The sequence below is a fragment of the Pristiophorus japonicus genome, chromosome 2 (genome assembly GCF_044704955.1).
Source record: "Pristiophorus japonicus isolate sPriJap1 chromosome 2, sPriJap1.hap1, whole genome shotgun sequence".
NCBI lineage: Eukaryota > Metazoa > Chordata > Chondrichthyes > Pristiophoridae > Pristiophorus > Pristiophorus japonicus.
In genome coordinates this window covers 272,841,555-272,865,569 of record NC_091978.1, presented here as the reverse complement: position 1 = coordinate 272,865,569, position 24,015 = coordinate 272,841,555, and the positions used below count along the sequence as shown (strand labels likewise).

The 24,015-nt window shown below is 45.2% G+C and overlaps 1 protein-coding gene across 1 annotated transcript in view; it reads right to left on the bottom strand.

Annotated features, from left to right (window-relative positions):
- Positions 1-24,015, bottom strand: part of LOC139246167 (SH3 domain and tetratricopeptide repeat-containing protein 1) — a 182,535-nt gene that overhangs the window by 58,815 nt on the left and 99,705 nt on the right. The window contains exons 12-13 of the mRNA XM_070871392.1: positions 7,716-7,896; positions 5,759-5,909 (exon numbers count right to left, since the gene is read on the bottom strand). Coding sequence (XP_070727493.1) covers positions 5,759-5,909; positions 7,716-7,896 — 332 coding nt within the window. The remainder of the gene's footprint in view (positions 1-5,758; positions 5,910-7,715; positions 7,897-24,015) is intronic.

The following is a 24,015-nucleotide window of genomic DNA, read 5'->3' as shown; positions in this document are numbered from 1 at the left end:
GATTCATCAGTCATTGAAAGTGGGCAGGCAGGTACAGCAGGCGGTAAAGAAGGCAAATGGTATGTTGGTCTTCATAGCTAGGGGATTTGAGTATAGGAGCAGGGAGGTCTTATTGCTGTTGTACAGGGCCTTAGTGAGGCCTCACCTGGAATATTGTGTTCAGTTTTGGTCTTCTAATCTGAGGAAGGACGTTCTTGCCATTGAGCGACTGCAGCGAAGGTTCACCGGACTGATTCCAGGGATGGCTGGACTGTCATATGAGGAGATACTGGATCAACTGGGCCTTTATTCACTGGAGTTTAGAAGGATGAGAGGCGATCTCATAGAAACGTATAAGATTCTGATGGGACTGGACAGGTTAGATGTGGGAAGAATGTTCCCGATGTTGGGGAAGTCCAGAACCAGGTGACATAGTCTTAGGATAACAGGTAGGCAATTTAGGACTGAGATGAGGATAAACTTCTTCACTCAGAGAGTTGTTAACCTATGGAATTCCCTGCCGCAGAGAGTTGTTGATGCCAGTTCATTGGATATATTCAAGAGGGAGTTAGATATGGCCCTTATGGCTAAGGGGATCAAGGGGTTTGGAGAGAAAGCAGGAAAGGGGTACTGAGGGAATGATCAGCCATGATCTATTGAATGGCGGAGCAGGCTCGAAGGGCCGAATGGCCTACTCCTGCATCTATTTTCTATGTTTCTATGTTTCTATGTAAGTGCTCTCACATTTTGTAACTTATTTAATTTTGCACCTAAAAAGTGATCTTGAAGTTTAACTGATCTTAAGACTGTAAGATTTTTCACATTGAAATTGTTTTGTAACTTTTGTAACTTTACAAGTTTATAAATGATCTTAAAGTTTTTAAGTAATCTTAAAGAGTCATATTAAAAAGTAACGTTTGATAAAATACAAACGTTAACTTTTCAATAAAATATTTTTTCATTAAAACTGAATCATGTTCCATTAGCACAACACAACATAGGAACAACTCCAAAAAATAAACATGGCCATGCGCAACAGTTGTCGCAGAGCCCTCAGGCATCAGTAATTGAAGTGTTCACGGATGAACTGCTAGCACAGGACTCGAGCAATTGTTAAAGGGACACGATGAACCGCCCTCCTACGACCTCGTGCTCCAGCATCAGACACTTGCATGCTTTCCTGATCGTCGTCATCATCCTCTTCCTGCTCTTCCAAATTACTATCATCAGGCACTGGCCCCTCATGTGGGTCTTACGGTTCCACTACCAGCTCCTGCTGCCTCATGATGGCTAAGTTATGCAGCATGCAGCACACAACAGTGAAGTGACCGACCATCTCAGGAGAGTATTGCCAGTGGCCTCCGGAAAGGTCCAGGCACCGGAAACGCTGTTTCAAGATGCCAATGGTCCTCTCTATCATGCTGCGCGTTGCAATGTGCGCCATGTTGTATTGATGGTCAGCTTCCGTCCATGTTACGCATAGGGTGTCATGAGCCAGGTGGCCAGGCCATACCCTTTGTCTCCCAGTAGCCATCTCTACCCTCCTGGCTGCTGCTCAAACATGTCAGATATAACGCTGTTGCGTAGGATGAACGCATCATGCGTGCTGCCAGGGTATTTCGCATCGACTGACATGATGAGCTGCTTGTCGTCACTCAAGAGCTGCACACTAATGGAATGGAAACCTTTTCTATTCCTGTACTGCTCGGAATCCTCCACAGGTGCTCACAAGGCGATGTGGGTACACTCAATGCAGCCCTGTACCTTTGGGAAGCAAGCAATCCTGGAGAAGCCCACAGCCCTGTCATGCATTGCTTGTGCAGTCATTGGGAATTTGATGAAGTCATTCCTCCGCGGATACAGTGCAGCCGTGACCTGGTAAATGCAGGCATGTATTGCACATTGAGAGATGGCGCACACATCTCCAGTTGTAGCTTGAAGCGATCCCGAGGCATAGAAGGCAAGTACAGCTGTTAACTTCACTTCAACAGACAAGGCAGTCAGCGTTCTGCTTCTCGGCTGTAAATCTGCTCTCAGCATATCACAGATCTCAATGACAACTTCTCTGCGGAAACGCAGTCTTTTGACACAATCAGCCTCGCTCATGTCCAGGTACGAGCACCTGGCTCGATACTGCCGACGTGGGTAAAGTCTCCTGCCCATCAGCCTATGGGCTATGGCCTTCCTGGTGCGGTGAGCTCTAATCAATTCTCTCCTATGCAGTGAATTGATGGAGAACCATTGCATAATCCGTGGTGTTGATAATGCAGCACCCATACTTGAATTACAAAATAAACTTTTAAACTTGCTGGCTGGCTGGCTGGTTGGCTGGCTCTCCCTCCCGTTGCTTTGTATGCCTCCCCTGTCCCCGGCCTGAACAGCCTGGCTGCCTACAAGTAACTTCGCAGCTCGGAGGCTGCTGTGCTGCCGGTGTCTGTGTCTCTGTGGCCCGCTCATTGACATCTCTCACCCCTGTCTCCTGGCCGAACGGCCTGGCAGCCTACAACTAACTTCGCAGCTCGGAAGCTGCTGCTGTTGTTGTTGCTGCTGCTTCAGACAGGTAGGAATATTCAATTTTTTTATTATTTGCTTTATTTATCATTTATTATTCAGGATTACTCTTTATTTGTAGAAGTGAAACTTAAATGCTTGTAAAATTTAATTACTTCTCTTCCCCCCACCCCTCCCCCACCCCCATCTCTCGCTCCCTATGCCTGATTTGTAACCTACGCCTGATTTATAAGTGTAGGCAAGGTTTTTCTGAGCGTACAAAAATCTACACATACTCCATTCTAAGTTAGTTTGGAGTAAGCTTTCACTGCCTAAACTTGCAAAGGAAACTTAAGTGGTTGGACACGCCCCCTTTTGAAAAAAAATCTGTTCTACAATTAAACTGTCCTAACTCACTAGAATTGGAGAAAACTAAATGCCGAGAATTGCAATTTCTAAGATACTCCATTCTAAACTAGTTGCTCCAAAAAAATAGGAGCAACTCAGGCTGAAACTTGCCTCCTATACTAGGGATACGGTAGCATAGTTACTGGACTAGTAATCCAGAGGCCTGGACTAATGATCCAAAGACATGAGTTCAAATCCCACCACAGCAGCTGGGGAATTTAAATTCAATTAAATACCTCTGGAATAAAAATCTAGTATCATGAAACAACCGGATTATTGTAAAAACCCATCTGGTTCACTAATGTCCTTCACGGAAGGAAATCTGTCGTCCTTACCTGGTCTGGCCTATATGGGACTCCAGACCCACAGCAATGTGGTTGATTCTTAACAGCCCTGTGAAATAGCCTAGCAAGCCACTCAGTTGTATCAAACCACTACAAAGTATACAAAGAATAAATTCTGGCCTTGGCAGTGATGTCCACATCCCAGGAATGAATAAAAAAAACCTCTCCAATCTGAAAAACAACCTTGCACTCTGCTTTCTGTCCTTCAGCCAGTTTCATAGCTATTATCCCTTTAGTTCTATGGGCTAACAAGTCTATTATGTGGTACTTTATCAATCCCCTTTCAAAAGTCCATATAAACATCATCAATTGCACTAACTTCATCAATTCTCTCCGTTACTTCATCAAATAACTCAATCATATTTGCCTTTAACAAATCCACGCTGTCATTTATTAACTCATATATTTCCAAGTGAACATAGAAACATAGAAAATAGGTGCAGGAGTAGGCCATTCGGCTCTTCGAGCCTGCACCGCCATTCAATGAGTTCATGACTGAACATGCAACTTCAGTACCCCATTTCTGCTTTCTCGCCATACCCCTTGATCCCCAATTTACAATGTCAGGCTGACTGGCCTGTAGTTGCTGGGTTTATCCCTCACAATATAAATACATTGGAAAGATAAAGCCTAATTTGTTAATGTACTGTATTTATATGTAAACAATTAATGAATGAACATTTACAATAGTCAGCAAGGGGTTAGTGAATAAGGAAATAAAGAAAAAACAAACAAATGAGCAAACTTGCATTTATAAAGCATCTTTTATGACCTCAGGATGCCTCGACATTTAAAATTCTTATCCTTGTTTTCAAATCCCTCTATGGCCTCGTTGCTCGCCATCTCTGTAACCTCCTCCAGCCTTAAAACTCTCAAGAAATCTTTGTGCTTCTCCAATTTTCATCGTTCCACCATTGGTGGCCGTGCCTTCAACAACCTCAGCCCTAAGCTCTGGAATTCTCTCCCTAAATCTCTCTGCCCCTCTCTCCTCCTTTAGGACGCTCCTTAAATCCTGCTTCTTTGACCAAGCTTTTGGTCACCTGCCCTAATCTCCCCTTATGTGGCTCAGTGTCAATTTTGTTTGATAACGATCCTGTGAAGCGTACTGGGACATTTTACTACATTAAAGGCTATATAAATGCAAGTTGTTGTCGTTGTTTATAATGGCACAAAACTAGCAGCAATGGCGACATTGGCAATGAACACCAGAAATTAAGACAGTTGTGCTCCCCGATCCTCCAGTGACAAATTTATGGCAAAATTTGCTCGCTAACTGATTAGAATATGCCATAACAAGCATAGCGGTGAAACAGAAGCACCACAACAAATGGCCAATATATTGATCCCGCTGATTATGTAGTTTTAAAAATAATTCTAATTGCCATCTAGTTTCCAAAAGCAAGGATCAATTAATATACCAAATAGATAATGGTTATAATGATGCTTACTAGTAACAGATTACAATATTTAACCCCTCTTAAGTTTAGTTGTTTATATTGCCACAAAGATTTTTGGGGTTCATTTAACTCTTCAAGATTAAACCTGTTTTGAGGACCACCTGTAACATAACATATGGCGATGTTCCAACATAATTTGTAAAAAAGATCGATTGGTCTTTCAAGTGTATAAGAGCAACTGGAACTTCCTAGGCAGATTTCTTTGTTGTGGTGGTAAGCTCTGAATTTAACCGCGGTAAATTGACAGGAAATATTCCATTTCCCTGATGCTTATTACAATGGGAATGATTACGATGCCAAATGATGTATGTCAATGAGAGTGCTTTGATCAATGACTTATCGGCTGCAGAGTTGAACGCTACACTCCTGTAAATAGAAGTGGTAACTGAGATTCCATTTATGATAATGAATCTGGGGATTCTCTTTCGGTTGATCTTGTGTGCAATAAATGTGGGTAATGAGGAAGCAGAAAGGATCCCCTGCTGCAACCATCTTGAATAAACTCACAACTCATGCCGCTGACAGGTCTCCAGCCCCATTATTTATCAGTCTGAATGGCAGCAGCGTGAAGACTGACTTAAATGCAGCAAACTCACGAAAGCCATTGCTTTTAATGGGGCGGAGCTATAATAATGACCATCGAACTGTTTTCAGTGAGGGGTAATAGTGAAGCTGCACAAAAGTCTAAGGAAAGTATGGAGTAGCGCAAGACCCACATGTCATAATTCCCTTGAACCACCGCACCATAATAACAGCCACTGTCCCCGCAGCAACAGAATTATAAATTCCAGCACAAGACCATAAAAGGGAATTATATATATTTTACTTGGAGAAATAAAATGAGGAGTGTGTATGTGAACTGTGCAGTTTTGCAGTGGATGGGGTGCAGAAGGTAGTGCCACAATTTTGCCCCAGTGCTTGATCATTAACAATGATATTATTCCCTCTCACGATAAAATGATAATTACAAACATAACATCTGTTAAAATTAGTAACTTCAGTTATGTACAAAGTCTTAACTAGATGAGAGACCATTTGGATCAGCAGATCTGCTGTTTCAGTTTTTAAAATGATGTTTACCTGTATGTACAGGTCCACCAATTCATTCTCTCCCAGAATGTAATATATCTTCCCAGCCTGCAGCCAAGCATACGTTTCCTTCTCCTTTTTCCTCAGATCTATAAAGATGCCAAGGCTCCGTTTGGTATACTCCAGTGCTGATCTGAATGCCCTGAATTCAAAAAAACGAACTCTGTTACCAGACTGGGTGCCACAGCGAATTACTGCACTGCCCTTTCAATTCTGCATGTGAGACAACATAGAGAAATGAAAGTCTATGCTCTCTGCAATGGTCATACACAAGAGTTCAATCTCAAACCAGTTCCTAATGGGACTTATCCACAGCATAAAATTGCTCATAATTCAACACAAATCATCAGCCATACCGATTTATCTCATCTCTATGAAATGCATTATCACCATGTTCATGGGCAAATTCACTTGTTGACCTTGGATTCTGGTCATAAAACATCAGCTCCTCAAATAATCAAACTGTTGTTTCTGGTTCCTTTACAGAGCAATGCAATCCCTACCCGAGGATTTGGTTTTATAATTTATGCAAGAGAGGAACAGTAAAAATTAGCAAGGTGTCCTTTCAGAACAAAAAAAACTCCTTGCACTTTACAGATTAAGTAAAGATCAATATTTTTTATAATTGCTTTCACTCATGTAAAATCTACAATTTCAGGGCTTGCCTTATACCAACAAATCTCTTTTTAATCTCCAGTGAACTGTTCCCAAGGCAGTTGAAGGACAAACGAAAGGGGGTGGGGATGGGAGAAGAAAAATAAAATGTAGAGTACACACTGTATCAAATTGAACATTTTTGAGGCAAGCCTCCGCTTCAACGCCATTGGAAATAGATGGTGTGTCCCTGGCGTGCTTCTCTAGTGCTTCAGTCACATTGCATTTATATAGGTCTTTTTATGTCCTCAAAATTTTATGTCCTCAAGACATTGCAATGTGCTTCACAATTAATTTCTTTTGAAGTGTAGTCATTATTATTTTGTAGGCAGCACCTCCCAAACCCATGACCACCACCACCTAGAAGGATAATGGCAGTAGATGCATGTGAACAGCAGTACCTCCAAGTTCCCTTCCACGTCTAGCAGCACCCTGTCTTGGACATATATAGCTGTTACTTGATCTACACTGGGTCAAAATCCTGGAACTCCCTATCTAACAGCATTGTGGGAGCACCTTTACTTGATGGACTACATTGGTCTCAGGACAACTAAGAATGGGCATTAAATGCTGCACTTGCCAGCGACGCCCGTATCCCAAGGATAAATATTTTGAAAGTGTGGCAGCTGATCTTCACACAAGAGTAGCTAAGGAGAGATTGAGAAGATAGTACATTTGTTAATCAAGTGCTCACTGGTGTGCCCAATTGACCCATCACAGGTCAGTTTGCTTAACAGCTGAAATAATGGATATTTTAGATACCATGTCCACTAGGGAAATACCTACATGACTCAGACGACAAGTGAGCCATGGACTCACTTGCATGCATTTGCCAGGGAATAGTGCCAGGTTAGAGGTGTAGATTTCCTGTGACTGGCCATAAGGGCCTGCTGCAGTGGGTTGAAGAAGACAGTTGCTGAACTGCCTGAAGAATAAGTTTTGTTTCTGTAAAAATTGTTCTATTTTTGCTGGGGACCTATATAGAAAGAAAATCTTCCTACCATTCACCACACACTAAGGTACAAACACAACACACGTACCAAATTCCTCTCTGTGATTTTTTAATGCAAAGAGGAATATGGCATGACCACAACAGTAATCATTAAATTACCCTTACACAATATAATTTAGCAAATTTTGACTGATGTTTGAAGGATACAACACATTAGCACATTAAGTAAAAAATAAAAGGATTCTACCATTCACCACACACTAATGTGAAGTCAATCAGAACAACTAACAATCGCCTGGAAAACTTAACATTTCTGGGCATCAATTAATTCAATCCCTTTACCTTTCAGTTCCCAGAGTGAGGTAGAGTTGACTGATGTTTTGTAGAACATGCCCTTCCAGTTCCTTGTCTGCCAGTTTACGAGTGAGGTAAAGCAGAAACTCATTGTAGATGATGCACTGAGTCTCATTAGGTAGGACAGAACTGTAAAACTGGCATAGCAACTGAGTGGCTCGTACTTGGCCTAGATTCAAAAAGAGAAACTGAATCAAAAAGTATAGAAAGTGCTGAGGAGAGATTGAAGGACAACTGCCTTTCTGATTCCTAATCAGCATGTCTCCTGTTAATATTCATAATTTTAACCAAATTTGCATTCCATACATTAATATTGTAAAGTAGATGCAGTAACAATAATAGGACTGAAAGCATTAACTAATTTAGTTGTAAGAACTAACATGTTAAGACAAATTCTCTTTATTTGATTTGGCAGGCAGTTCTAAATGTACCAAAATAGTATTACACACTAAACACAAGAACATGAGAATTGGGAGCAGGAGTAGGCCATACAGTCCTTCGAGCCTGCTCCTCCATTCAATAAGAACATGGCTGATCTTCGACCTCAATTCCACTTTCCTGCCCGATCCCCATATCCCTTGATTTCCCTAGAGTCCAAAAAATCTACCTATCTCAGCCTTGAATATACTCAATGACTCAACTTCCACAGCCCTTTCAGGTAGAGAATTCCAAAGATTCACAACCCTCAGTGAAGAAATTCCTCCTCTTCTTAGTCTGAAATGACTGATCCCTTATCCTGAGACTATACCCTTAGTTCTAAACTCTCCAGCTATGGGAAACAACCTCTCAGCATCTATCCTGTCAATCCCCCTCAGAATCTTATATGTTTCAATTAGATCACCTCTCATTCTTCTAAACTCCAGAGAGTATAGGCCTAATCTGCTCAATCTCTCCTCAGAGGACAACCCTCTCATCCCAGGAATCAATCTAGTGAACCTTTGTTGCACCGCCTCGAAGACAAGTTTGTCTTTCCTCAGATAAGGAGACCAAAACTGTGTACAGTACTCCAGGTCTGATCTCACCAAAGCCCTGTACAATTGTAGCAAGACTTCCATACTCTTGTACTCCAACCCCAATGCAATAAAGGCCAATATGCCATCTGCCTCCCTAATTGCTGCTGTACCTGCATGCTAACACTGTGCATTGGAGAGTTGGTTGAGTAACACTGATTTATTCTAATTAGAACGACATGCACTCGTTCTGTTTCTCTAAGTGTCTGTTCACATGAGCCCTGTATGTTTTGCCATGAATTTCACCAGTTAATCCAAAGTATGACAGAAGGGATGAAATATCAAATTCATAGCTCTTGCCATTCTGATGACCAAGCTAGTTAGAGCTACATTTTTATCTGTATGTTAATTTTTGTAAACAGGAAACAAGGCCAGCAGAAAGCAATAACAGATTGTTTGCTTGTACTACTATTCTAAGTATTTCATCCCAAAACATGTTGAGAAATTAACAGAAAGAAAGCTTTGTTAAGACTATTAATGAAAAGTGAGTGCTGGGTGCCATTTGTCTGCTTGGAGTATCACCACAGTCAATGGTGTTCAATACTTGAAAATAAATATTGTTTAGATGTAATAATTTGGGACCGATGTTTTCCACTGAGCTGCTAATTGCCATATGTTACTGCTATAGTTAGCAGCCAAAACTGAACGAATGACAAGCCTGCTGTTTAACATCTTTCAAGTGTCATGACAGCCAGATATAAAATGAGAAAGCGGCAATCAGTGCTTACTAAACTGTTTTATGCAGAGATCTTCCTGCCACGGCTGTAAGAAAGCAGAGAAAAAATAAATATATAAGTCATGTAAACTCAGAAATGATGGGATGCAATTATTGAAAATCACCGAGGCCTGTTTTGTGTAATTGGCTTCACCACTACAAAAGCTCACCACAAGCAGGTGTGGCCACAGGTGGCCAAGAGGCTGAACAGTGTCTCAAACACCCTTGTACCTCCAAGGAAACTTTCACAAAGGTGAATGGTTCAGGTTGCCCCAATATTTTGTGCTTTTCTAGGCCAATGAGCCCTTCTTTAGAAAATGAGCGCAATCTTTTGTACCCCAAGCAAAATACTATACACTGCAAGGCAGCATTACACTATGAGGCAACAATTACTGCAGTTTATATTGCAAAGTAAAAACCATATAACCTGAAGGGTGAATAAGATAAAAAGAGAAACAAATGCAAAATTGTGCTGATTCTACCTTCCAAAAATGCAAGACTTGAAATTCCATAGTTTCCTATTCTCGGTGGATTATGCCATTTTTCTGGCGGTTGCACCGGTTTTCTATCAAAGTTATGGCAGGAGATGAGAGAACCCTGTGGAATTTCAGGGACACAGACTCTTGAAATTGGGCTATCTGCAGTCTGTCAACCGTGTTAGGAAGGTGCTTCTCAAAACATGCAGCACACTTGGTCACCTTCTCTGAGGCATACTGTAAGGTACTGGCTAAGATAAGTGACCTACTCTGTGAGCACACCAAATGCCTGCTTAATAAGCATCCTATGCCTTGCATTCATTGTTATTCTGCTTTGCCTTCGTGCATGATTGCAGACTGGTGTCATCAGCCACTGTTGTAATGCACTAGCCAGAAATCCCCAGTAACTGGCCATTCAATTTTCTGCCCCCATGAAAAAGTTGTGCGATACTGCATTGTCTCATGATACAAGCATCATGGCTGCTGCCAAATAACCTAGCATTAATAATCCAAAATTGACTCAGAAGCAGGAAGCAAAGGGTAATGGTTGATGGGTGTTTTTGTGACTGGAAGGCTGTATCCAGTGGGGTTCCACAGGGCTCGGTGCTGGGTCCCTTGCTTTTTGTGGTATACATCAATGACTTGGACTTGAATGTTGAGGGTATGATTAAGAAGTTTGCAGTTGACACTAAAATAGGTTGTGTGGTTGATAATGAAGAAGAAAGTTGCGGACTGCAGGAAGATATCAATGTACTGGCCAGGTGGGCAGAACCGTGGCAAATGGAATTCAATCCGGATAAGTGTGAGGTAATGCATTTGAGGAGGTCTAACAAGGTAAGGGAATACACTTTAAATGGTATGACACTGAAAAGTGTAGAAGAACAAAGGGACCTTGGAGTGCAGGTCCACAGATCCCTGAAGGTAGCAGGCCAGGTAGATAAGTTGGTTAAGAAGGCATATGGAATACTTTATTAGTAGAGGCATGGAATACAAGAGCAAGGAAGTTATGCTTGAATTGTGTAAAACACTGGTTGGTCCGCAGCTGGAGTACAGTGTGCAGTTCTGGTCACCACATTACAGGAAAGATGTGATTGCACTGGAAAGGATGCAGAGGAGATTTACAAGAATGTTGTCTGGGCTGGAGAATTTTGGCTATGAGGAAAGATTGGAGATGCTGGGTCTGTTTTCTTTAGAACAGAAGAGGCTTAGGGGAGACCCAATTGAGGTATATAAAATTGAGGGGCCTGGATAGAGTGGATAGGAAGGACCTGTTTCACTTGGCAGAGGGGTCAACAACCAGGGGGCATAGATTTAAAGTAATTAGGAGGAGGTTTAGAGGAGATATGAGGTGAAATTTCTTCACCAGAGGGTGATTGGGATCTGGAACTCACTGCCTGTAAGGATGGTAGAGGCAGAAACCTCACCACATTTAAAAAATACTTGGATGTGCACAAAGTGCGGTAACCTACAGGGCTATAGACCAAGAGCTGGAAAGTGGGATTAGGCTGGTTAGCTCTTGATCGGCCGGTACAGACAAGATGGGCTGAAATGGCCTCCTTCCATGCTGTAAATTTCTATAATTCTATGATAATAAACAAAAATAGCTCATGATTCCAAATTATCTACACATTTAACCAGTGAAGTCCTATAAAAGGATGCCAAGTTATCGAGGGTAACTTGTGGGGTAGAAGGGAATAGTGGGATTCATGAGTTACCATGGTCTCCAAAAGATGGTTTGTTTATGTTAAGTAGTTGGAGAGGAATTTCCCAGAATTTTTCATAAATTAGTCTCAGGTTTTTTCCACTGTTGTTTTGCCTCTCCCAGGAGATTACTTGATTAGCAGGATAGATCAAGGGTGTCCATGGTTGCACCTTGTCTGGATTGGTGGGGTTTGGTGGGCAATGGTCTTTTCCTGTTGTTCCTTTTGAATGTTAATCCCTTATGGACTGATGGAATCCAAATGGCTACATGGGAGCTACATAACTCCATGCATCCTTGGGAAGTTGGCACTTTCATAGACGATCTGGTGCCTGGCTGTCAGCCCTCCCGACTCATTGAAAAATTGAAGATACAAGTGGGTATGACTGAGAAGAGTGTCGATGACCCTATGGATGCAATGCTGTACAGAAGAACAGCTGACTCTAGGCAGGTGCTTTGTGGCAGGCTGGAAGAATTCTGAGGCATTGAAACTGTTATGAGCGGACATAGAGCCTTGCTGGTGGCAGGCACGGGCAAAGATCAGTCCGAGACCTTGTTTTGCACTGTTCATTTTGAGTCCAGGAAGTGGCTCCAATAGAGGTAAGTGCCAGCTTATTAAAATTACTAGTCAATCTTTCATGGCATTTCGAATGGAGTGTCAAGACCTGTGCCAGTGTTGAAAGATTTCTCTCTACGCTCCCAAAAATGTCAAAACATTACACCCTAAAACAATGGACTTCAGAAGCCGTTACAATAAAATAAATTGCCAGTTTAAAAAAAAAATTTAATAAATTGGAGAACTTGAATTCGAACAAACTTTGTTACACCGTGCAATCGCAATAGAAAAACTGAACCTACAAAAATCACATGTAGCAGCGAAAGGGTGCGGATGAATATTGCAGCAAAGATAATACAGAAGGTAAGTACTGCAGGAGTGATCTCCTGGGCAGTTTTGATCACCTAGATGGGTCAAAGAGAATTTTCCAGATTTTTCCCCTGAATTGGCCGACCACCAGATACACTGCCCTGCCTGTACTGCCAGAAATCTCACTCCACCCCTCCCAGCAGCTGCCAGCCCCATTACCATCATACCACATTTGAATGATTGTGAGGGTGGGCGGGGCCATGGAAACCAGATAATATCCTTGCCTCCCGACTCAATTGCCGCCAATCTGAGGAAGGAGCAGGAGAGAGGTGGCAGCACATCGACCAAGCAGTAGTCATTCCACGTTTACTGTTAGGAGAAGAACCAGCAGTGAGCATCTCTCCTATCTTTAGTCCTATTAGATTCAGCTGGAGATCACATGGCTCTGCAAGAGCCTCTATTTATTAATTTTTAAAACATTAAGATGTTTTTGTCTCCTTTAAGACTTCCTGGGCCTCCTTGAAGTGGGTGTCTCGCTACAGTGACACTTAATTCTTCTGGATATCAGCATGGGCTCCCTCTGTGTGGTGGAGATCCTACCCAAAGCATTAATGAGCCCAACCCAGGAAAATGGGTCTGTCACACGCCAGGGTAAGAACAGCAGGCAGAAGTCCAGGCACACCCCATCTCTGACAGCAAAACCTAGAGTGAGGAAAATTCAGTCTATTACCAAATTTCTGTGTGATGTAATGAGAGCTTAAACTCATTTTGTTGTGCATGCTCCTGCTCTTTAAAAGTTCAACATTTGCGTAGCCACCATGAAGGGAAATCGCTGGGCGGAAAGCTCCATGGAAGGGTGTAGGTAGGGGATCACAGTGGGGTCAAAAGCCATGGGGATTACAGAATCAGATGTAACAGCTGACAATCCGCCTGTGGGGTGTGGGGGGAGGATGAGAGGGAGGTTCTCAGGCTGAAGGTGATGGGCTGAAATCCAGCTATTATTCGACCAGGGAAAGGAAACAGGGCAGACAGGCTGATCCTGAAATTGGGCAGCCAGCCACTATAACATTAGAAAAAACAAACTGGGCAGGTGGGATTTAGGTAGGGCCCAGCCCGAAATCAGGTACCTGGTGGTAAGGGGAAGTTTGCAAATGGGCAAAGCGATTTCATTTATTGGGTGAAAACTTCCAAAAATCAGAGAGAAAAAAAACAAAGAGCAGAGACTTGTATCGCAGTGCCATCCAATGTCCGGAGGCTGTAATTATATCATGATAGGTAGCTGCTTACATACAGGGATTCCCATTGTAAGTTATTTACAAACACACTTACATTATAAATGTTTATATAGATCATTTCAATCATAAATATTCACATTAAAAGGATAATCATAGGAAATAACATTATGGATAGGAAGTGCATGCTATTTGCAAGACTTAATATATAGATGTCCCTTGTAGAATTATTGAATTTGGGCTCAGTCTTGACCACAGCATTCCCTCCCATGCAAAATGAGTGCATCGGCAATCTGGAACCTGACCAGCTCACCATTGTTGCAGTTGGTGTTTACGAAAATAGTTTTTCATTTGTAATTCCATTTTTCTCCACAGATTCTTTGGTTTTGCTAAATAGTCAGTCATTTTTGTAAAAAAAATATTTGCTTCTTTATTCTTCTATGCTGCTGCTATTCAAATAGCACCCAATTGTTACGGCTGGGATTTCTTTTTGGGGTTCCCATTGTGCTGCATGTTTTAGATGAGGATGACAACTTCACAAGAGAACAACATCGGAGATGTTTTGTCTGCACCTGTCACTACCTTAGGGCATCACCATCATCATCATCATAGGCAGTCCCTCAGAGTCGAGGATGACTTGCTTCCACACTAAAAATGAGTTCTCACATGACTGAAGAGTCCAATGCGGGACCTACAGCCTCTGTCACAGGTGGGGAAGACTGTCATGTATTCTACATGGCTACTGTTAGTTCTAACTCAAGGTGTGCCACCAGAGGCCAAAGCAGTGGGAGACTCGTAGGTTACCTGTTCGGGTGTGCCTGGCCGAGTATAAAAGGCAGGCCACCAGGTGTGATCCTCACTCTGGAGTTAACTAATAAAGGACTCAGGTCACTACAGTTCAAGTACAACACACTGCCTCGTGGAGTCATTGTTAGAGCACCTAAGGTCACAACAACTGCCGATGAGATTACGAACTTTCACGCGGAATGGCTACCCTTGGTACATTGCAGCAGTTCGGCAATGGTGATGATTGAGACGCCTTTGTGGAGAGACTAGAACACTTCTTCACAGCAGATGACTTAGCAGGAGACGACCCGGCCGCACTGGCTGATAAGCGCCACGCTATCCTGTAACCAGTTGTGGGCCCAACGTCTATGGCCTCGTCAGGGACTTGCTGGCACCAGCAAAGACAATGACCAAGTTGTGCAAGGAGCTCGTAACCTTGATCCAGGAGCAACTCAAGCCCAAGGAGAGCATCCTCACAGTCAGACACCGGATCTATACCCACCAACGGCCCAAAGGCCAGGAAGTCGCGAAGTATGCCGCAGACCTCAGGAGGCTGGCGGCACCGTGCGAGTTCGGCGACCACCTCAACGAAGCGCTGCGGGACATTTTTGTCATTGGAATTGACCATGAGGGCCTTCTTCACAAGCCACTGTTGGTGGATACCACAGTCACACTACAGAAGGTCATCTCTGTGAGCCAGTCATTCATGACCTTGACCTGCGGTTCTAGGCTTAGGACTCAAACCCGGCAGGTACTGTGCACAGCACAGAGTGGCGCTGTTCAGGGGCTGGACTGTAAAGCGCGAATCCACTCAGGGAAGAGAGAACAGGCCCCTGAGTCCCTTAACTCAGAGTCCACTGAGGGGGGCTAATCGAGTAGCACCATGCTGGCATTGCGGAGGGAATCACAGGGCTCACCAGTGCCGTTTTAAAGACTATGTTTGCAAAGGCTGCAGCACAAAGGGCCATCTCCAGCGAATGTGTAAGAGAAATCGGACTCACTGTGTCATTGAGGAGTCCGCAGATGGCCATGAATCCAGCATGGATTATGAATTGTTAGACAGAGAGGCAGCCCAGTCCCACGGGGAGGCACATAACATGTTTACCTGCACCACTGAGTGCTCCCCGTTGACGATGGAAGTCAAGATAGAGGGAAGTCCAGTTTTCATGGAAGTGGACATGGGGGCGAGCCAGTCAGTGATGAATCAAGGAGCCTTTGAGAGGCCAAGGGACAATCTGGCTGAACGACCAGAGTTAGCCCCGGTTCAGGCAAAGCTGCACACCTACACCAATGAAATCAGTCCAGTCGTTGGTAGTGTGAATGTAAAGGTACTCCATGATGGCGCGGTGCACAAGTTACCTCTGTGGATTGTTGCAGGTGATGGACCAACGCTGCTCGGCAGAAGATCCATGGGAAGTGGGAAGACTTCATCCCTCCAGCAATCGAAGCCCTCTGTGCTCAGAGGCAAATCAAGCCCTCACCTGAGAGTGGACCTGGCACCAGAGAAGCAGACCAGCACAGCACCCAAGACACAGACCGCTCAGCACGACTGCATGAAGATGATCCAGCTGAGACGACCTGAACGCACCTTCCAGGCTCCAGTGGCAGGACTCCGAAGGAAGAAAATTGGATCCAGACTTCCCAACTGTGGAGGCAGAACCCGGGGAGAAGAGGATCACCACAGTCGACATCGTGGACGAAAGATGGCGCCCGACCCACGAGGTGATGCACTGAAGACAAAGATGGCCGCGGCCAGACCACGAGGTGCAACACTGATGGAGCAACACGTGGCACCAAACGGAGAAGTGGATTGGGGTAAAGCAAGCAAGGCTCTCTTAAAGGAGGCCTGCAACCCACTACAATTAAAGGGACAGTTCCACACATTTAAGCAATGTAACAGTAATTGTAAGTTAGAGACAAAAGGTGTAACAGATTATGTAAAGTGTGTAACTGATAATCAGAATTGTATACATGCAACCAGCAAGGAAAAGTCACGCGATTATGTATAATGTGTGATTGACGATCTGAACTGTGTATATGCAACCAGCGAGGAAAAATCGCATGATCGTGATCGGACCCCTAGAGTGTCCATCATAAGTAAGGAAAAGCTGTGCGATGCAAGATTCCCACTGCACGCAGCCAATGCAGCGGGCAGACACCCATCAGGTGCACACAGGTCCAGAGATTACCCAATGCTTCTCGGGGACCAGAGTCATGCACCATGATGTGTGGCCACAAGCTGCCAACACACACAAGCCGCGAAGCAAGCGACCTCAACAGGGCAACGGCAATGGTATTGATACCATGCCCTGGGTCGGCTCCATCTCTCAGGCAACCGATGGCACCAACTGCCACGAGCCTGAAGGAGCAGACTGCGCCAAGGCCATACCCCTAGGTGTAGGGTCACCCGTCACTGTTCCCCCAGAGGAAACAAGCACCAGCCATGATTCCAAACCAAACGACGCTCAGGCCAGCGCGTCAGGAGTTCCTTGTGCACTGCTAGACGACAGCTCCTCAGGGAGCAGCTGTGACCCAGGGCGTAAAGAAAGGAAAGGGTGGTCACAGACATCTGTGCACCCGCCCGACGCTAGGGACCACAGCAACAGCCCCAAGAGCAGGCTACGCGAGCCAACCGGGTTCCCACTGCCAGCACTGGGCACTGAGCCACCACCAGACTGCAGGGACACAACCCAGCAGCTCCGGAACTGGCTTGTCCTCACGCACTGGTCACCGCATCGACAAGGCATCTAACGTACTTGTCACACCACGGAACCACAACAAAAAAAATGCAAAACCCACTTACCTGAACTTGAATGTATATGAATGTCAGGAGCCCCTGCCACATCAATGTGGGAGGTGGGGAGAATGGAGTGGTCAGGAACACACACACACACAAACAGCAACCACCAGCACGCTACTGCACCAACTACCCACCCAAGGTTGAGCTGGCCCACCAGAGGTCAACCAGACAAAACCCACATAGAGCTAAGCCAAGACCAGTCAATGCAGAGGCGATTTGCACTGAGGGTTCAGGGGGGAGTGATGTCACGGCTATTGTTGGTACTATCTCAAGGTGTGCTACCAGAGGGCACAGCAGTGGGAGACTCGTAGGTTACCTGTACAGGTGTGCCTGGCCTAGTATAAAAGGCAGGCCACCAGATGTGATCCTCACTCTGGAGTTAACTAATAAAGGACTAAGGTCACTACAGTTCAAGTACAACACACTGCCTCGTGGAGTCATTGTTAGAGCATCTAACGACACAGCACAGACAGTTGAAGGAAACTGTGGATGGGGTGCCTCAGTTGCCACGTGCTCCTTTTGCTGTCGACGCTTGGCTTCAACTTGCTCTCGACAAAGAGACTCGAGGTGTTCAGCGCCTTCCCAGATGCTTTTCCTCCACTTTGGGCGGTCTTGGGCCAGGGATTCTCAGCTGTCGGTAGGGATGTTACATTTTTTCAAGGAGGCTTTGGGGGTGTCCTTGAAGCATTTCCTCTGCCCACCTGGGGCTCGATTGCCATGTCGGAGCTCCGAGTAGAGCGCTTGTTTTGGAAGTCTCGTATCAGGCAGGCGGACGATGTGGCCCATCCAACGGAGTTGATCGAGCGTGGTCAGTGCTTCGATGCTGGGGATGATGGCCTGAGCGAGGACGCTGATGTTGGTGCGCCTATCCTGTCAGTGGATTTGCAGGATCTTATGGAGGCAGCGCTGGTGGTACTTCTCCTGTGGTCCGAACGTGGAATGGGTGTGTGGTGGCTCTGTTGGTCAGGATCACAGTGTGCATGTCATCATGGAGCAGGCGGAGGATGGTGACAAACCTTTGAAGGCAGCCGAATCTGAGGAGAACACTCCATAATCCCTCACGGTTGACAGAGTCAAAGGCTTTTGTGAGGTCAAAGAAGGCCATGTACAAGGGTTGGTGCTGTTCCCTGCATTTCTCTTGTATCTGCCGCGCGGTGAAGATCATGTCCATTGTGCCCCTTAGTGGGTGGAATCCACATTGCAACTCTGGGAGGAGCTCTTCAGCCACAGGGAGAAGGCGATTCAAGAGAATTCTCGGTGGTCGACAGCAGAGAGATTCCTCTATTAGGCTGCGCATTGTCCGAGCAAGGCACCGCAAAGACATGTGAATCATCATGACAGGAGCTGACGACTGCTGGACAAACCATCACCTAATTTGCTCTGTCATCATCATCAATATTGCCCCAAAACAGTGACGGCAACAGAAACAATACCGCAGAAAAATCAAAGCCAGAGCACTCAAAGATCCTGCTAAGAAAGCCAGCGCCTCGCGACCAACCTGATGACTCCCAGTGACCCAGAGATGCGGAGTGTCAGCAGTGCATGGTCTGCCCTCAAGGCTTCCATAATCAGCACCTGCGAAGAGACGCTCGGTCACTCGACCAGGAAACACCAAGATTGGTTCGACGAGAACGACCAGGAGATCCAGGAGCTAATATGCTGCAAGCGCAAGGCATTCTTGGACTGAAAGCAGCAACACAACTCGAGAGCAAGAAAGCAGCTCTACAGACATCCGAAGGCCAAGGTCCAACAGAAAACCTGCGACCGAGAGAACAGATGGTGGGTGGCTCAAGAAATCCAACAGCTAGCCGACAACCACAACGTGCGAGAATTCTTCTGCGCAGTCAAGACGACCCAGGGCCCTACCCCACTACTGGCCAAGAACGGAGAGGTGCTCATCAAGGACAGAGAGACAGTCAGTGCCCACTGGAAGGAGCACTTCGAGGATCTCCTCAACCGAGACTCTGTCTTCGGCGTGAGTGTCTTCGACTCTATCCCACAGCATGCCACCCGTCACCTACTCAGCATAACCCCAGCCCTGCACAAGGTTGAAAAGGCCATCCGACAACTGAAGAACAACAAGGCATCAGGAGCAGAGGGAATCCCCGCCAAAGCACTAAAACATGGTGGCGACACACTATTGTTGCGGCTTCATGACCACATCTCTCTTATCTGGAAGGAGGATGGTGACAAACTTTTGAGGTCAGCCGAATCTGAGGAGGACACTCCATAATCCCTCATGGTATGCATGCCAGGAGATAGAAACATAGAAACATAAAAAATAGGTGCAGGAGTAGGCCATTTGGCCTTTCGAGCCTGCACCACCATTCAAGAAGATCATGGCTGATCATTCCCTCAGTACCCCTTTCCTGCTTTCTCTCCATACCTCTTGATCCCCTTAGCCGTAAGGGCTATATCTAACTCCCTCTTGAATATATCCAATGAACTGGCATCAACAAGTCTCAGGCAGGGAATTCCACAGGTTAATGATTCTCTGAGTGAAGAAGTTTCTCCTTATCTCAGTCCTAAATGGCCTACCCATTATCCTAAGACTATGTCCCCTGGTTCTGGACTTCTCCAACATCGGGAACATTCTTCCCGCATCTAACCTGTCCAGTCCCGTCAGAATCTTATGAGATTTCTATGAGATCCCCTGCCCAGTTCATCCAGTCTCTCTTCATATGACAGTCCAGCCATCCCTGGAATCAGTCTGGTGAAACTTCGCTGCACTCCCTCAATAGTCCTTTCTCAGATTAGGAGACCAAAACTGAACACAATATTCCAGGTGAGGCCTCACTAAGGCCCTGTACAACTGAAGCAAGACCTCCCTGCTCCTATACTCAAATCTCCTAGCGAGGAAGGCCAACATACCATTTGCTTTCTTCACTGCCTGCTGTACCTGCATGCCAACTTTCAATGACTGATGAACCATGAACACCCAGGTCTCGTTGTACCTCCCCTTTTCCTAATCTGCCGCCATTCAGATAATATTCTGCCTTCGTGTTTTTGCCCCCAAAATGGATAACCACACATTTATCCACATTATATTGCATCTGCCATGCATTTGCCCACTCACCTAACCTGTCCAAGTCACCCTGCAGCCTCTTAGCATCCTCCTCACAGCTCACACCGCCACCCAGTTTAGTGTCATCTGCAAACTTGGAGAAATTACACTCAATTCCTTCATCTAAATCGTTAATGTATATTGTAAAGAGCTAGGGTCCCAGCACTGAGCCCTACGGCACTCCACTAGTCACTGCCTGCCATTCTGAAAAGGACCAGTTTATCCCAACTCTCTGCTTCCTGTCTGCCAACCAATTCTCTATCCACATCAGTGCATTACCCCCAATACCATATGCTTTGATTTTGCACACCAATCTGTTGTGCGGGACCTTGTCAAAAGCCTTTTGAAAGTCCAAATACACCACATCCACTGGTTCTCCCTTGTCCACTCTGATAGTTACCTCCTCAAAAAATTCCAGAAGATCCGTCAAGCATGATTTCCCTTTCATAAATCCATGCTGACTTGGACCGATCCTGTCACTGCTTTCCAAATGCGCTGCTATTTCATCCTTAATGATTGATTCCAACATTTTCCCCACTACTGATGTCAGGCTAATCGGTCTATAATTACCTGTTTTCTCTCTCCCTCCTTTTTTAAAAAGTGGTGTTACATTAGCTACCCTCCAGTCCATAGGAACTGTTCCAGAGTCGATAGACTGTTGGAAAATGATCACCAATGCATCCACTATTTCTAGGGCCACTTCCTTAAGTACTCCGGGATGCAGACTATCAAGCCCCGGGGATTTATCGGCCTTCAATCCCATCAATTTCCCTAACATAATTACAGATCTCAGAGATGCTGTAATTGTGACCATCTTCAAGAAAGGTGACAAGTCCAACTGTGGCAACTACCTTGGGGCACACATTTACAGACTCCTGTACATATAACTGGACATGCCAGAGCCAATGTGCCACTGAGTTATACTGTTTGATACAAGATTATCTGCAGCCAGCATACGAAACAGTGACAGCTCTTTCCATGGCATGAAACTTTCTTGCTGCTGCATTCTTCCAAGCTACCGCAGGTAACATCTGCCACATCAGTACACACAAGTATCAACCAAATGGTATGTTGCAAGGGCGAACACTTTAATCACATTCTCTGTGGAAAGGTAGTATCATCTAGGCAGAACACAGAACTTCCAGGTTCCCTTGAGTGTAGGGCATAATAGATGGCGCACACGTGGGCATCAGGATTTTTCATATTATCCCCATGGCCTACAAGAACAAGAAGAATTTGCATTCAATAATGTTCAGGTGGTATATGATCATATATATAATTATAATTATACATGATAATGTTAACTAGGAAGTAGCTATGATGCCTTCATTATTTGGCTGGCTCTGGTTCCTGCAATTTTTGAAGGAGAAGAGTAGGGGTACGGTAGCATAGTAGTTATGTTACTGGACTAGTAATCCAGAGGCGTGGACAAACGATCCAGAGACGCAAGTCCAAATCCCACCAGGGCAGCTGGGGAATTCAAATTCAGTTAATTAAATAAATCTGGAATAAAAAGTTAGTATCAGTAATGGTGACCATGACATTTGTAATGAGTGTCGTAAAAACCCATCTGCTTCACTAATGTCCTTTCGGGAAAGAAATCTGCCATCCTTACCTGGTCTGGCCTATACGTGAATCCAGACCCACAACAAAGTGGTCGACTCTTAACTGCCCTCTGAAATGGCAGAGCAAGCCATTCAGTTGTAACAAACGACTACAAAGAAGTATACAAAGAATAAAACCGGATGGACCACCTGGTATCAACCTAGGCACCAGACACAACAAAGGCACTCAGCCCAGCTGATCCTGCAAAATCCTCCTCACTAACACCTGGGGATTTGTGCCAAAATTGGGAGTGCTGTCCCAGAGACTAGTCAAATAAAAGCCAGATATGGTCATACTCACAGAATCATACCTTTCAGCCAATTTCTTAGACTCCTCCATCACCATCCCTGGGTATGTCCTGTCCCACCGACAGGACAGACCCACCAGAGGTGGTGGCATAGTGGTATACAGTCGCAAGGGTGTGGCTCTGGGAGTCCTCAACATTGACTCCAGACCCCATGAAGTCTCATGGCATCAGGTCATACATGGGCAAGGAAACCTCCTGCTGATTACCACCTACTGTCCTCCCTCAGCTGATGAATCAGTACTCCATGTTGAACAGCACTTGGAAGAAGCACTGAGAGTAGCAAGGACACAGAATGTACTCTGGGTGGGGGACTTCAATGCCCATCACCAAGAGTGGCTTGGTAGCACCATTACTGACCGAGCTGGCCACGTCCTGAAGGACATAGCTGCCAGACTGGGCCTGCGGCAGGTGGTGAGTGAACCAAAACTAGAGAAAAACCTACTTGACCTCGTCCTCACCAATCTACCAGTCGCAGATGCATTTGTCCATGACAGTATTGGTAGCAGTGATTACCGAACAGTCCTTGTGGGGATGAAGACCCGTCTTCATGGCCCGTAACTTCATGGCCTGGCATATCACTCATTCTACGATTACCATCCAGCCAGGGGACCAACCTTGTTTCAATGAGGAGTACAGAAGAGCATGCCAGGGACAGCAAAAATGAAGTGCCAACCTGGTGAAGCTACAACACAGCGGAACAGCGGAAACAGCATGATATAGACAGAGCTAAACGATCCCACAACCAACGGATCAGATCAAAGCTCTGTAGTCCTGCCACATCCAGTCGTGAATGGCAGTGGACAATTGAACAAATAACGGGTGGAGGAAGCTCTATTAACATCCCCATCCTCAATGATGGCAGGAGCCCAGCACACGAGTGCAAAATACAAAGCTGACGTGTTCGCAACCATCTTCAGCCAGAAGTGCCGAGTGGATGATCCATGGCAGCCTCCGCTTGAGGGACCCATCATCACAGAAGTCAGTCTTCAGCCAATTTGTTTCACTCCATATGATATCAAGAAACGGCTGAGTGCATTTGATGCAGCAAAGGCAATGGGCCCCGACAACATCCCGGCTGTCGTGTTGATGACTTGTGCTCTGGAAATAGCCGCGCCTAGAGCCAAGCTGTTCCAGTACAGTTACAACACTGGCATCTACCCGACAATGTAAAAAACTGCCCAGGTATGTCCGGTGCACAAAAAGCAGGACAAACCCAATCTGGCCAATTACTGCCCCATCAGTCTGCTCTCAATCATCAGTAAAATATAGAAGCATGGACTGTTTTTCAAGTTCTCCATCATTTTACCATGCAGAACAACGATCATCTTCTCAACTCCATGCTTAGCAAACAAAGCTTCCGTCTTTACTCTGGCACCCAGAAGAGCAGATATGGGACATTGAACAGCAGACTCCCAACAGGGTTCAGCCCTGACACCCCTGTTATTCATGTTTACACCAGTGACCTGTCCGAAACAGAGTCCCACAAGTTTGTATACGCTGAAGATATTGCCTTGGCCATGCAAAACACGAATCTATCCATCACCAAAGCGACCCTGACCAATGATTTACAGAGGATGGAAGCCTACTTCCAATGATGGCGACTTCGGCCAAACCCGCAAAAGACTGTCACCTCAATATTCCACCTCAACACACATCAAGCAAACCAAGCTATGAAAGTCTCCTTTTGCGGCGCAGAGGTAAACCATACCAAAAACCCTTCCTATTTAGG